Genomic DNA, 15,238 nt, shown 5'->3' with positions numbered 1-15,238 from the left:
GAAAGAGGCGGGCGGAGACGTTCTCAGACCGTCTGCTTTGGAAGCACTCAAACCAGGCAGATCCTCGAGAAGACAGCGGATGCTGGTTGCTGGGGGGTGGGGCAGGGAGTGACTGTCAGGTTTAAAGGCCTCCTTTCTAGGGGGACGGAAATGTCCTGGAATCAGGCAGTGATGACGTTTGCACAACACTGTGACTGAAAAAGCCACTAAACTGCATACTTTAAAAAAGTGAGTTTGGGGTTCTGAGAATTTCTCTCAATAACAAGGGCACCAAAAGTAGATTAGAAATCCAAGCAGAAATATTTGGTGCTCAGAATAATTAGTAAGACGCAGATTACCGAAAGGAACAAAAAGATATTATTTTCAGAATAAACGTGACTAGACTTTGTCAGAAGCGTAGAATTAAAGTAGATCAGGGTGGGCGGGTGTGTGAAGAACTGTTTTCACTTACCTTTGAGATCTGTGGCCAGGACGGGAGTCGTATCTCCTTGCGTTCCCGCTGTTTATTACCTAGCCATCGGTCACCTCAGTTCCTCCCGTGTGCGGCCGTGGGGTCCGGGGTCTCCCGGGCCGTCCCCCGGGCCATCGGGTGGTGGCCGGGCGCCCACATGGCTCGGTGGGCAGCCCCACTGCTGTCGCTTGCAGACGCTGACACCGCGTCACGGCAGGTAAGGTGTCCTCCCCTTTCTCACCTTAGAGAGGAGATTCAAGCGCTGACCAGGAAGTTTCAGGGACTGGAAGGAAGTCAGAAAGAAGAGGAAGACGAGTCCGTGGCGGTGGCTCCCGAGGTAGGGCTGTCTGTTTTCACCTCCTGCCAGCACGGGGAGGCGGGGGAACCCTCAGCTGACGCGCCGTGGTTCACTTGCTCCCACACCCGCGGTTTCTCCCGAAGCCCGCGGTGACCGTCCAGTTTTACCATCACTGTCGGTTTCTGTGAATGGTGTGCACTGAGTCCTGGGCTTCTGGACTAACCGACGGTCAGTTCATCATACCACTTGCTATATCGTCTCTCCCCACGGACTTCTCCACTGAGAAGCACGTGTCTGCACAGAGCCTGCAGTCTTCCCGTGAGAAAGTCCAAATGTTTTTCTGTTACGGAGAAGTTTCCCTGTAGATAATAAATATGGACCCTAAAATAGTAGAAATAAGTGCGATTTTTATGGTCGTGATAGCAATTCTTGATTCTTTCCACCTTAAAAACCAACTAGGGATCTCTGGCCTTTATCTCAGAGGTCCCGCCTATGTAATCCGGTGCTACACTGGAAGGGAGACCAGAAAAGGACCCCGAGAGCAGAGGCCTTGCACACGGACGCCCAGATGCGCGGAGCCCAGACAGGGCGTTACGGTCGCCTGGGTGACAGCACAGGGCCTGCCGCCTCCCGTCCTCACGGGAGAGCGTTCCCACCAGTTTACAGGGCTCACGAAAGCCGGGTTTCACCTTGTACCCTGGTGGAGATGTTGTTTCTCCCTGTCATCTGGCCCGCTGAGCAGTATGGACACAGTTTCCTCCTCTAAAGTAGAGTCTGGTCTATACGCGTCTCCGGCATTCTCACATCCTGCCGCCGCCTGCCCGATGGCTGTCTTCTCTGCCCCCCCCCGCCCCCCAGAGCTCATCCTTCTCACCTTGAATTTCCTGCAGAGCCGCGAAGAACCCCAGCCTCCCAGCCCCACCGCCAGCCCCTCCCAGCCAGACGCTGAGCTGGACAGGAGCCAGGGAGGCTCCTCCCGGCCCCCCTCCACCTCCTCAGAGGGGAGGAGAGACGAGGCCGCCAGGGTCCTGCAGCGCAGGTGGAAGGGGTACCAGCGCCAGGTGAGCGCCCCACGGCCCCTGCTCCACCCGCTGGGTCTGTCCGCTGGCGGGAGGCAGGGTGTAGGTATGGAGGGGCAGGCGGAAGGCGCGCCTGGAGGCACATGGAGGCTTGGGGGTCAGCGGCAGGTCTGGAGGCTTTGTCGCCCACCCCGTGGGCTCGCGCAGTGGCGGACCGGGTCCCCCGGTCCCGGAGACGCTGGCTCCGGGCACATCCTCTCCCCCAAGCGTGTTCCTGCCCTTCCCCGGGGCTCCCAGGACTGCGTTTTGTTAGGGGCAGGGAGAGGATGCTCGGGGCGGGGGAGGAGGGCCGGGCCAGAGGGGCCATGGGCCCGCGCTGGTGCCCGTGAGCTGGGCAGCGAGGACTGCGGACCCGAGCCCTGGGGGGACTCCTCCTCGACCCCCGTGTGGCCTGCGGAGAGGGCAGGGGCTCTCTGACAGTGGCGGGCCCTATGGGAGCCCTCCAGTTTATGAAATGCAGCTCGACCCTCATTCCCCCAGCCGGACAAGCAAAACCAGAGTTCTCTGCTTACCTGAACGTTGTAAATTCTTAGCTCCAGAAAGTGGCCAGTGGAGGTTTGTTATTGTAATTTCTTCCCAACTGTTATCACGGAAGTGTACAAAACACAGCAGGTTGAAAGAATTCAGTGCGTCCAGTGCTGGGCTGACTCTTCCCACCACCTCGATTCAACAAGAGTTAACATTTAGTCATAATTATTTTCCAGACATGCTATTTTTTTTCTAGAATCATTTGCGAGTAAGTTTTAGACTTCGTGAGGCTTCTGCGTGTGTCTTCTCTGAATAAGGACATGCTGCAGACCACAGGACCGTGGCCGCACCTGACACTTGCCCCCGAGGTGCTGATGACAGTCCAGGCTCAGGAGCCAGGGGCCCAGGGCCTGCACGGGCCAGGGCCAGGGTTAGCGTGTCCTCCACAGAGGGCAGCCCGTGCTCAGACAGCTCTAGCTGGGGGGCTCCCTCGTTCGGAGCCTGAGACAGCCCCATCACAGTGGGTCCCCGTGAGTCACTTCATGGCAGATGCCCCACCAGGCCGCGTTTTCCGCAGTGAATTGCCGTCCTGACCACGGCTGCCTGCTTTGCCCTGGCCGCTGCAGGCGTGTCTGGCTCCCTCAGCCCCACCTGCCGCTCCCTGGGAGTCAGGGAGGCCGGCATCTGGGTGTGGGTGGGGGAGGGAGGGGTCAGGAAACAGACGTGGCGCTGCAAGAAAACTCACCTCGTGTTGACTCATCACTTTTCTCTCTGTTTCAGAAAGAAAGGGCTCTTCTGGATGAAGTAAGCAAGTTTTATTTCACCAATTTCCAAAACACATGTTTTTACTTTGGTTCCGCTGCCTGTGGGGGAGGGGGTCCCTGTGTCCATGAAATCAGGCTGGACCCCAACACCGAGCTGAAACACTTGAGTGCCGTCTGCATCCGGTCGGTGCACGGATGATTCCCCACTTCCATCTCACTCAGCATTCTCTCAGTTCTGCGTCCGCAAGCTGAGGGCCCTCGGAACACGGACCGTAAGGCAGGCCAGTCCAGGCTGGAAGGTGGGTGCAGGGCGCGCCCCTGGCGCCGTGGGGCCACCGGTCCTGCCTCCCCGGCTGGGGCATCCCTACAGGGGGCCTTGAGGACGAGAGGCCTCGCCAGACGGGGAGGAGAGGAAGGGCACCCGGGCAGAGTTGTCACGAGTGGAGCCCGCCGGGAAGGGGAGAGCCAGGGTGCGCCCGGGATGCCGGCACCGAGGCTGCCGCTCTCCCGAGCCTCACAAGGGATGCAGGCCCATCCTGGGCTCTGCTGTTGGTGACCGGGGCTAGAAGCAGGATCCTCGAAATGACAACACCACTCCTGAAACCTGGCCCGTTGATCCCAGAGCTTACAAAGCGCCCACACAAGTTTCTAGAGAAAAGCGCCCAAGAGCAAGGTTGAAGGATAAGTAAGTCCTTTGCGATAGTGTGGAGGATAAGATAGTCCTTTGCTCTACCCTGCTTGGCCACGAAGATCCACACAGAGTAAAGTATAGGAAATGGAATAACTACCTCAGCGTGCAAACCTAACTGGGTATACAGTAAGGATTCACGTTCGCGGTGAAACAGGAGAGACTTTAGCCGACAATTCGACAATTCGTTTGTATTCCAGGATTCGCTTTACAGTGGGATCCGGCGTCCGGGTCGGTTCTCCGAGGAGGACGGGCGTGTTTCTGGCTGGGGGAGGTCCCGGGCGAGTGAGGGAGCAGGAGCCTCAAGGGCAGGAGGAAGCGAGGCGTCTTCTCTGCTGTTGGGGACCCTCCTTCGGGAGCCTCCCGTCTTCCAGGGAAACTGACCTCTGTCTCTCTTGCCAGGAGGCTACCGTGCTGCAGGCGGCTTTCCGGGGGCATCTAGCTCGGGTGAGGCTGTTGTCCAGCGCAGCGTGTGTCTTGGAACCCCCCAGGGTGCCGAGCCCTTCCCCCCAGGTACCCCCAGGGCTGCGCTGGGATCCGAGTCCTGTCTCTCTCCCCAGCTCTTCTCACACTCCATCCCCCGACAAGCGCTGGGACCTCCCTGGCGGGCCAGTGGTTAAGACGCCACCTTCCAAAGCCTGGGGTGCAGGTTCCGTCCATGGTCGGGGGCTAAGGTCCCCCATGCCTTGTGGCCAAAACGCAGAAATCAGCAGCAAGACTGTAACGGGTTCAGTAAAGACTTTAAAATAGGTCCAAAAACAAAACGGCAAGTGCCGGTGTCCCCAGGCCCTGGTGCCTGCCTCGCCCTGGGTGTGCCCCCGGCCCCGCCCCTGGGAACCTAGCAGGGTTGAGCTCAGGAGCTGAGTGGCGTGGAGGTGCTGGGACGTGCGTCTCCACTGCAGAGTCAAGACAGCCTTAAACTGGGATAGGAGCGCCCCCACCCTGTGAACCACAAGACGTGAATTTCAAGGATCTCTAGAGTCTTAAGAATTCACCTAAGTAGCGAGGGGAACCACCTGAATCAGGCTGCACTGAGGGTCAGGGTGGCAGCCCTCACCGTGCGGGAGGGCCAGGGGCCTCAGACGGCTCTCTCCCCTTGCCACTGCGCCCCAGCACTCGCCCGAGCCCCGCGTCCCGAGCCCCGCTGCCCAGGCCGAGGGAGACCCGTGGCAAGAGGAGGCTGTCACCGTCATCCAGTCTGCCTTCCGGGCACACCTGGCACGGGCCAGGCACAGGTCGGTCCACCTGCAGGCCCCTGTGCCCAGACACCACCGGGGGGGGCTGCCATCCAGGGAGGCACACCACGCCCGCCTCTCGCTGCTGGGGGCCCCAGGCTCCCGTCCTCAGAGGAGGCCTTCCTGGAACCCTTTCCTCCCGCTGGAAGCGTTAGAGTCCGTGCGGCTCTGGGAGCCACCGGTTTGCAGGCTGGCTGTGGCCTGTCCTGAGACCCTGTTCCTTCCTGGAGGAGAGTGTGGCCTGAGCCATGTTCACGACAATGCGGGTGTCATCGGCCTCCCCTCATCCCCTCTTGCCGTTGTCAACGGCTCCCTTCCTGCTAGACGCGTCGCTCCTAGGGCTCAGAGCCCCACAGCCGTCGACTCGGCCGAGTGGCTTTAACTGTGGGTCAGGGGCCGAGCTCGGGTCGGGGCCCAGGCTGGGAGGTGGGGGGGCATGTCTGAGGCACCCCCGCAGCCCCTGGGCCCGTCGGGCACCAGCTGGCCGTACTGGCCACGGCTCTGGGGCCCCAGCTGCCGGCCTGGGGCTGGCCTGTGTGAGGTCCAAGCCGGCAGGTGTCTGTCTCCGCAGTGCCCCCGGTCCCGGAGCCAGCACTGCCTCGGTTCCCGACAGGCCGGCCCGGCCGCCCCCCAGGACCCCCTCCTCCCCACCCCGCCCTGCAGCCACTCCCGGTGAGTGCATGTCGCTTGGGTTTCATACGAGGGCAGCTGGCCTTCTGAGGTGGATGCTGAAGAGCTGCCAGCCTCCCAGGAGCCGGGCCGCGTAGTTGCGTCAGGGGGCTGGGCCCAGAGCTGGGTCCGGGGTTAGTGATCACTGACCACGCAGTCCGAGCTTCGTGGCTTTGACTTTTATTCTCAGCTCTAACCAGAGTGAGATGGTTTCCCTCATTTGGGCCAATGTTTTTCCTGTTTGTTGCTTTTAAGCAAAAGTGTATTTCCTTTTCTCCCTCCTTAAGACCAGCCAGCCGTCAGTGCAGAAAGGCCTGGACCGGCAGGCGGCCACCCACTCCGCACTCAGGTCCTCGCGGGCTGGGCCCTCCTGTGTGAAACAGATCACGGGGCAAGACCACTTCCCAGTCGCTTGCAGCCCACAAGCTGATTCTGACTGCCCTCCAGGCCCTTCCCTCCTGTAACTGGGAAGGCACCGTCTGTACTTGCTTGGACTATGAGGCCAGAGATGGGCAGAGGCGGTGTTTGGGGTGGGATCAGTCACTAGACCAAAAGCACAGGTCCTCAGCCTGGCTCATGAGCAAGGCCCCAGGCGGGAACCTCCCAAGATGGGCTTTCAGGGCCGAGCCCTGAGGTTGCGGAGATGGAGTCAGGGAAAAGGGGTTGCAGGAAGGTAAGGGTGCGTCCCGTCAAGGGAAAGCACAAAAGGAGCAGCGCTTCTGGGCGAGATGGGTGGGAAGACCTGTGGTGTGACCACGAGTCTGTGCAGATGACAGCCTCCGTCTGTGTGCTGTTGCAGCACAGGGAGACGGCGAGGGGAGCAGCAGGGAGACCGCCAAGGGGCCAGCTCCAGAGGACGGAGCGCCGAGGCCGCCACCCTGCTCCGGTGAGTGTGGGGTCCCGTGGCCGAGTCCCCTGCCCTTCCAGGCTCATCTGACCTGGAAGTCAGTTCAGTTCAGTCGCTCAGTCGTGTCCAGCTCTTTGCGACCCTATGGACTGCAGCACGCCAGGCCTCCCTGTCCATCACCAACTCCCAGAGTTCACCCAAACTCATGTCCATTGAGTTGGTGATGCCATCCAACCATCTCATCCTCTGTCATCCCCTTCTCCTCCCACCTTCAATCTTTCCCATCATCAGGGTCTTTTCCAGTGAATCAGCTCTTCACATAAGGTGATCAAAATATTGGAGTCTCAGCTTCAACATCAGTCCTTCCAATGAACAACCAGGACTGGTTGGATCTCCTTGCAGTCCAAGGGACTCTCAAGAGTCTTCTCCAACACCACAGTTCAAAAGCATCAATTCTTCGGCGATCAGCTTTCTTTATGGGCCAACTCTCACATCCATACATGACCACGGGAAAAAGCATAGCCTTGACTAGACAGACCTTTGTCAGCAAAGTAGTGTCTCTGCTTTTTAATATGCTGTCTAGGTTGGTCATAACTTTCCTTCCAAGGAGTAAGCGTCTTTTAATTTCCTGGTTGCAATCAGCATCTGCAGTGATTTTGGAGCCCCAAAAAATAAAGTCTCTCACTGTTTCCACTGTTTCCCCATCTGTTTGCCATGAAGTGATGGGACCAGATGCCATGATCTTAGTTTCCTGAATGTTGAGTTTTAAGCCAATTTTTTCACTCTCCTCTTTCACTTTCATCAAGAGGCTCTTTAGTTTTTTTTTTATTTCTGCCATAAGGGTGGTGTCATCTGCATATCTGAGGTTATTGATATTTCTCTTGGCAACCTTGATTCCAGCTTGTGCTTCTTCCAGCCCAGCGTTCCTCATGATGCACTCTGCATATAAGTTAAATAAGCAGGGTGACAATATACAGCCTTGACCCACTCCTTTCCCAATTTAGAACCAGTCTGTTGTTCTATGTCTAGTTCTAACTGTTGCTTCTTGACCTGCATACAGATTCCTCAGGAGGCAGGTCAGGTGGTCTGGTATTCCCACCTCTTTAAGAATTTTCCACAGTTTATTGTGGTCCACACAGTCAAAGGCTTTCAGTTCAGTTCAGTCACTCAGTCATGTCCGACTCTTTGCAACCCCATGAATCACAGCAAGCCAGGCCTCCCTATCCATCACCAACTCCCGGAGTTCACTCAAACCCACCTCCATTGAGTCGGTGATGCCATCCAGCCATCTCATTCTCTGTCGTCCCCTTCTCCTCCCGCCCCCAATCCCTCCCATCTTCAGAGTCTTTTCCATTGAGTCAACTCATCACATGAGGTGGCCAAAGTATTGGAGTTTCGCTTTAGCATCAGTCCCTCCAATGAACACCCAGGATTGATCTGCTTTAGAATGGACTGGTTGGATCTCCTTGCAGTCCAAGGGACTCTCAAGAGTCTTCTCCAGCACCACAGTTCAAAAGCATCAATTCTTCGGCAATCAGCTTTCTTCACAGTCCAACTCTTACATCCATACATGACCACGGGAAAAACCATAGCCTTGACTAGACGAACCTTGGTTGACAAAGTAATGTCCCTGCTTTTTAATATGCTATCTAGGTTGGTCATAACTTTTCTTCCAAGGAGTAAGCGTCTTTTAATTTCATGGCTGCAGTCAGCATCTGCAGTGATTTTGGAGTCCAAAAAAATAAAGTCTGACACTGTTTCCACTGTTTCCCCATCTATTTCCCATGAAGTGATGGGACCAGATGCCATGATCTTTGTTTTCTGAATGTTGAGCTTCAAGCCAACCTTTTCACTCTCCTCTTTCACTTTCATCAAGAGGCCTTTGAGTTCCTCTTCACTTTCTGCCATAAGGGTAGTGTCATCTGCATATCTGAGGTTATTGATATTTCTCCCAGCAATCTTGATTCCAGCTTGTGCTTCTTCCAGCCCAGCGTTCCTCATGATGTACTCTGCATATAAGTTAAATAAGCAGGGTGACAATATACAACCTTGACGTACACCTTTTCCTATTTGGAACCAGTTTGTTGTTCCATATCCAGTTCTAACTGTTGCTTCCTGACCTGCCTACAGGTTTCTCAAGAGGCAGGTCAGGTGGTCTGGTATTCCCATCTCTTTCAGAATTTTCCACAGTTTATTGTGATCCACACAGTCAAAGACTTTGGCATAGTCAATGAAGCAGAAATAGATGTTTTTCTGGAACTCTCTTGCTTTCTCCATGATCCAGCGGATGTTGCCAATTTGATCTCTGGTGCCTCTGCCTTTTCTAAAACTAGCTTGAACATCTGGAAGTTCACGGTTCACGTATTGCTGAAGCCTGGCTTGGAGAATTTTGAGCATGACTTTACTAGCGTGTGAGATGAGTGCAATTGTGCGGTAGTTTGAGCATTCTTTGGCATTGCCTTTCTTTGGGATTGGAATGAAGACTGACCTTTTCCAGTCCTGTGCCACTGCTGAGTTTTCCAAATTTGCTGGCATATTGAGTGTAGCACACAGCATCATCTTTCAGGATTTGAAATAGCTCAATTGGAATTCCGTCACCTCCACTAGCTTTGGTGTCAAAGGCTTTGGTGTAGTCAAAAAAGCTGAAGTAGATGTTTCCTGGAACTCTCTTGCTTTTTCGATGATCCAACGGATGTTGGGAATTTGATCTCTGGTTCCTCTGCCTTTTCCAAATCCAGCTTGAACATCTGGAAGTTCACCGTTCACATACTGTTGAAGCCTGGCTTGGAGAATCTACAGCCTTCTAGAGTTAACACCCAAAAAAGATGTCCTTTTCATCATAGGGGACTGGAATGCAAGAGTAGGAAGTCAAGAGATACCTGGAGTAACAGGCAAATTTGGCCTTGGAGCATGGAATGAAGCAGGGCAAAGGCTAATAGAGTTTTGCCAAGAGAACGCACTGGTTATAGCAAACATCCTCTTCCAACAACACAAGAGAAGACTCTACACATGGACATCACCAGATGGTCAACACCGAAACCTGATTATATTCTTTGCAGCCAAAAATGGAGAAGCTCTATACGGTTAGCAAAAACAAGACCGGTAGCTGACTGTGACTCAGATCATGAACTCCTTATTGCCAAATTCAGACTTAAGAAGAAAGTAGGGAAAACCACTAGATCATTCAGGTATGACCTAAATCAAATTCCTAAGTGACAAATAGATTTCAGGGATTAGATCTGATAGACAGAGTGCCTGAAGAACTGTGGACGGAGGTTCAAAGTTCGTGACATTGCACAGGAAGCAGTGATCAAGACCATCCCCATGAAAAAGAAATGCAGAAAGGCAAAATGGCTGTCTGAGGAGGCCTTACAAATAGCTGAGAAAAGAACAGAAGCTAAAGGTAAAGGAGAAGAGGAACGATATACCCGTTTGAAGGCAGAGTTCCAAAGAATAGCAAGGAGAGATGAGGAAGCCGTCCTCACTGACCTGGAAGCCCCCACGTTTGAACGCCCTCTGTCCAGCTCAGTCACCCCACTAGCTCTGTCTGAGCCGGCACACTGCCAACTTGGACATTCCCTCCCGGACCTCCACTCTTCAAGCTCCCCACGCCTGCACCTTTTCCTCCAAAAACCAGTTTCACTCTGACATCAGCAGACTCCACGCTGGGTGACCTTTGGAGTCTTCGATCAGGGCTGAAGTGTCTGTTCGTGCCACCTTTTTCTCCCCTCATTAAACGTGTGTCACTTTGAAGCGGCCACTCTCCCTCCCGCCTGAAGGGCACCTTCGGGGCTCTCTGTCAGGCCTCCTGTTCACACAAGGAAGCGGTCTCCGTGAAAACTGGACAGTGAGTCCTTGTCTGATCTCATTGTGAGAGTATTTTTAAAGGAAAGTAACTGAAGATAACCTCGAAAACTGATGTTTTTAATTTCAGAAGCTTCCACTTTAATCATTTTCTTGGAAGTTACAGAGAAAAAGCTGGCCCAGTCACAGCGTGTGCAGAGCGGCTGGGTCGTAATTTCCTGCCGTCTTTTATCTTAGATCGGGATTGGCGCCTCTTTTATTCCACTCTGCGGAGCAGAGAGAGCAAGGCACCCCGGCCCCTCCCTCACTCCCTGACCAGGGGCCGCAGAGGCTGGAGGTGGTCTGCAGGGTGGCCCACAGGTGGTGCCCCAGCCTCGCCTCAGTTGGGGGATGGAGAGCTTAGACGCATGTGGGAAAAGCTGGGGACGGTCGCAGTGGCCCCCAGGCCTCCTGTCCAGTCCCACCCGCGCCGCCTTGGGGCACGTGTCCTCACGGGGACACTGGGGCCACTGGCCACCAGAGCCCTGGACTCTGCCAGCAGGGCGACTTGCGGAGAACTCCTGCCACAGCCCCGGGCCCCCTCCCTTTCGCGAGTGCCTTGCCAACATGCTGGTGCTGAGCGTGGGTGGGGGGCTGTGCGGTGGGGAGCGGGCCAGTCGTCTGCCCGTGGCCCCGAGCGTGGCTGTGACGCCTCCGTCTCTGTTTCAGCGGAGCCCCCCGTCTCGCAACTGCAGCCCACAGCGCCCGCACCCGTGGAGGACATGAACTCCGACGACTCCGACGAGATCGTCCTAGCGCCATCCCTGCCCACGAGGAAGGGCACCTCCCCACCCTAGGCTCCAGGCTCGCCTGTATGCCGTGACGCCCGTCAGGGAGGCTGAGCTCAGAGGGCAGGCGCTGAGATCGGGGAGTAATGTGTCTTGTTAGGAAAAGAGCGCTGCTTGCTGGACACCTTGGCCTTCCCGGCCTCTTCTCTGTTTGCCCCTTCGCTTGTTTGTTGAAGGAACCCAAGGCCTCTCCTTTACCTCCGAGAAGGGGTCGCCCCTCCCGCGGTGGTCTTCAGAGCCCACAAACACTCCCCCGACTGGAGGGCCGCGGGGAGCCCGCAGAGGCAGTCCACACAGCCCCTTCGGGCCCCTGTGGCCGAGACCCGGACGGCACCAACGACAGCGCTCTGTCACCCTCCGACGGCTCTGCCAGTGTGTCAAGCTGGACGTGCCTGCTGTGCCTTTTTGGAAGAGCGAGTGAGCAGGAGACAGGCCTACGGTCAGGAAAGTCTGTCCATTCCTGAGACAAAACACAGTTTCGGAGACGTCGGCAACGTCAAGGCCCCAGATGGCGCGTGTGCCTCGCGACCCACACAGGCCTGCCTTCTGCCACCTTCGTTACCCCCAGGGGCACTGACCCCAGTCAGGGGTTGGGGGGTAGATTGGTCACTGGGTGAATTAAGCCTTAAAAAAATACCAAATTACGGTCACAGAAGCAGCATCAAGGCCGCTTCTGAAGCACACAGCTGGTGGGGGTTTGCTGTCCCCCAAGCCCAGTGGCAGGTGCTGCGGACTCCGTGGGGCCGCCCTGTGACCCCCCCACGGGCTGACCCCACTCCTAGGGGCCACAGCCCGCGGCAGGGGCGGGCCGAGGGCCTTTCTGGAGCTCGGGTCTGCTTCCTGTCTGGGAGATCTGCCCAGGATGATGGGGGGAGCCTGAGGGCGTCTGGGCCCCCCACACGGCTGCTGCCCAGCTGTCCCCGCACATCCACGCCACCTCTCCCCAGGCACAAAGGCGACTCTCAGCAGAGCCCAGGGGCCTGCCCACGGGGGACAGCCTAGTCCCCGCCGACCCCCAGTGCCCCCACAAACAGCTCCTGGTGTTGAACCTCGGGGGCTCTGGCTCAGACGTGTCCTCCTCTCAGGAACCTCTTGGGCCCTCCTCACCATGGTCAGAAGCTTCTGGCTCCGGCACCGATGAGGTGTATGGCCCAAGGAACTCTGTGTGGTTCTGGCTTCTGTGCGGGGCAACCTCCCAACCCAGCCCCATCCACCCCGAGCCACTCGGGGGACCCCGGGGCCCCTTCACCACTTAGGTGCTATTCATACAGTAGCCTGAAAAAACTACAGCTGGGGACCAGGCTTGAGTTATTTTTTTCTTTATTTGGCCTGGGAGCCGCCAAATCCACTGTTTTTCGTCTGTTTCCCCCACTGGACTGATGGCTCACACGGCTGGATTCCGGCTGACATCTGCCCTGCCTCATCCACTGGGTCTGCTGCTCCTCCGGGTGCCAGCTCAGCTGAGGCCCGTAGGAGGCACCCAGAGGTGGTGGGGGCAGTGCCCGCGGGCCTGCACGTCCCCAGGGGTCCTGCTCCCCAGCACCCACTCAAAACCGGACGCTTCACCTTCAGTCCTTCCTCTCAGGAGCCCACGGCTCTGGGCCCTGCAGCAGAGAGATCACCTTGAGGACACCCCCCGCCCCGGGCCTGGGACCAGGCCGAGTGCAGCAGGCCAGCCATCAGCAGAGCTGGGCGAAGTCAGCCCCCGAACCTGAGTTTTCCAAGAAAATGTCACTGAGGATTGTAAACGTGTAGACCTGTCTGCCTGTGCTCCTTGAGTCCAGCAACGTCGATGCAGGAAAAGTAGTCTTGAAGCCACCTCAGTAAATGGCTGACCGCACAGCTGTGGCCCTCTGGCACTGAACGGCTCCGTCCCCGGGGAATGCCAGGTTCCCGGCAGGCTTGCAGGGCCCAGGGCTCGGGCTGGGGTTCTAGGGCCTGAGGAGCAGCACGGGAGCAGGGCCTGGGCTAGAGGGCCGCCTCCCGCGGTGCCCGCCTCCCTCAGTGCCTGCCTGGCGTTGCACCACCAGGCCGCCCCGCAGACAGACCAGAGCGCTGGTCCCAGCAGAAAGACCAAGTGCATTACAAAAGGGACAGCCACCAGCTCAGGTGGACAGGGCCAGCGCTGCAGAGCTCTGCTTCATTCTTGAGAAGTAAATACCTACTGGGAAAGCCACATTCACCCTCAAGGTCTGAATATTTAAATTCCGTGAGAACCCACCTAAGCCAGTTCAATCCCTGCTGTGGTTTGGGAAGCAGTGTTCACTGTCAGAAGTTCTGAGAGTGGGCGTACACACCCGCCCGGGTCGGCCGGCTGCTGCCCCAGAACCCGGGGGGCGGGGGTGGGCCTCCCCGAGCTCCCCAGGGTCTGTCAGCAGCTGATAGAGCCAGGCAAGCCTCCCTTATGGCATCAGGGAGTCGCAGAGTGATGCCAGCAGGCGGCCTCAGTGGGAGGGCTGCTGTCATTTGTCCCCGACGACGGCCATGTGCAGGAGTTTCCCAACCTTACTTCTCCGTGAACCCTTTGGAAGGGATCAGGTTTCCCTCTGCGCTGTATCGGCTTTTGTAAATAAACTTCTTTTGGCGGGTCTCTGGACTGCCCAGCAGACCTGTGGCTTTTCACGCATGACCCCCGAGTGTGCAGTCGCTGAGGCTCCTGGGCTTGTGGGCACGGTGCAGGCTCGGGGGTGGGGGCCCCGCAGTCAGCTTCCTGCTGTGCACACTCTGGGGCACCCGTCCTTGGATTTCTTCTCGCTCGTGAGCGAGGGCAGGGCATCACGACGAGAGAGTGGGGGTTTCCTCTCTCAGTCTGTTTAATTTTTGTCAGGAGCAGAGGAGGAATAACTTAGGAATCACACAGATGCCAAGGACCCCGCAAAAAGTTGACTTCTAGAAAAATAACTTTTCCAACATTTTGTGGGAAAATCGCAGCACGAGGTGCACCTGTGTGTCTTGGCTTGCTCGCGGCGGCTTGCCGGGCCCTTGTCTGAAGCCCTTCCAGGGCTGGCTGGTTGGCTCCAGTGCTGGCCCGAGCTGGTCGCCCTGTGCCCTGTGGGCAAGCGGTTCATTTGGGAGACTTGGCGCTCTCCGAGGAGCGGGCTGGGCCTCAGGAGGCTCGCCAGACCTCAGCCCGGCCACGAGCCTGCTGCACCCGCTCTTCCGTGAGGCTGGGGTCTGACAGCAGAGAGGCGGCCTCGAGGGGAGCTGGTGGGAGGAGAATGGAGTGTGCCCCCCCAACAGGAAGAGAGGCGGCCTGCGGATGAACCCGTGGACACGCACGTGGGCACACACACACACACGGCCCTCTCCTCACGCCTGCCAGCTCCTTCCTTTCGAGGTGGTCCCAGCCTGGTCTGCCAAGGAGCGCCGGAGCCTCACTAGAGGCTGCGGGCTGACTAAGCCGCAGGCCCCACCAGGGTGATTTTCAATCCAAGGCTCCTCAAAGTCCCAGAGGAACAGAGAGGAAATGGCGGAACGCGAACCCCTGGTTTCTTTCAGCTGCTGTTGGGTCCAGAATGTGATCACTGGGGTAGGGAAGGGGCCCTTGCCTCTCTGCTCGGTCGCCAGCTCGTGGCCTCTGGCCAGCGCCTCCCGTCCTGCGGGGAGCCCCAGCGCGGAAGGCAGCCCCATTAGACGGTCCTGCCTGGGACCCTGGGGGATGTTTCCATGGTGCCGTGTCTTCTGAATAGGGAGACAGGGTGCCCCGAGCTATTCGTTAATGAAGCCCAGAACAGCCCGGATTCAAAGCAGCAGGTCCAGTGTGTGCCAGGGCTCCCGGCTGCCATCCAGGCCGCCTCCCAACCCTTCCTTCCGGCCTGGCTTGGAGGAGTGAGAGCTGGCAGCCTGGGGGTAGGGGGGCCATGGGTACAGTGCGTGGAAATGGTCAAAGGCCGGTGTCCCTGCTCACAGGAGCCTTGTCCACTGTCATCCATCTCAGAGGATCTCCTGCTCAGTGTGGGATGGCCCCTCTTTCTGCAGCCAGGGACCCAGGGGCCCCTCCCTGGGCACCCTGGCCTGCACCGACCCTTCCTCCACTTGTCGGTCAGACATGGGTGTCCCCAGGGCTCTGACCCCAACGCCCAGACCCCTCGATGTGGACGTCTGCACA

At 57.5% G+C, this 15,238-nt stretch overlaps 1 protein-coding gene across 12 annotated transcripts in view; it reads left to right on the top strand.

Moving 5' to 3' along the window:
- IQCE (IQ motif containing E) overlaps positions 1-13,752 on the top strand; it is a 41,594-nt gene extending 27,842 nt beyond the window's left edge. For 8 of the 12 annotated variants that reach the window (XM_088833227.1, XM_088833228.1, XM_088833231.1 and 5 more), the window contains 8 exons: positions 698-788; positions 1,640-1,810; positions 3,077-3,100; positions 4,151-4,261; positions 4,862-4,983; positions 5,555-5,655; positions 6,452-6,538; positions 11,012-13,752. In XM_088833227.1, the coding sequence (XP_088689353.1) occupies positions 698-788; positions 1,640-1,810; positions 3,077-3,100; positions 4,151-4,261; positions 4,862-4,983; positions 5,555-5,655; positions 6,452-6,538; positions 11,012-11,139 (835 nt within the window). In that variant the 3' untranslated portion in view covers positions 11,140-13,752. Of the gene's footprint in view, positions 1-697; positions 789-1,639; positions 1,811-3,076; positions 3,101-4,150; positions 4,262-4,861; positions 4,984-5,554; positions 5,656-6,451; positions 6,539-9,237; positions 10,347-11,011 lie in introns of those variants that run through there. The other 4 variants (XR_016036638.1, XM_088833229.1, XM_088833233.1 and 1 more) reach the window with 4 other exon arrangements.
- Positions 13,753-15,238: the final 1,486 nt, after the last annotated feature.

This window comes from Moschus berezovskii, chromosome 27 (assembly GCF_049115385.1).
Source record: "Moschus berezovskii isolate FMDL1 chromosome 27, NW_MosBer_1.0, whole genome shotgun sequence".
Lineage (NCBI taxonomy): Eukaryota > Metazoa > Chordata > Mammalia > Artiodactyla > Moschidae > Moschus > Moschus berezovskii.
This window is presented reverse-complemented; position numbering and strand designations above follow the sequence as displayed.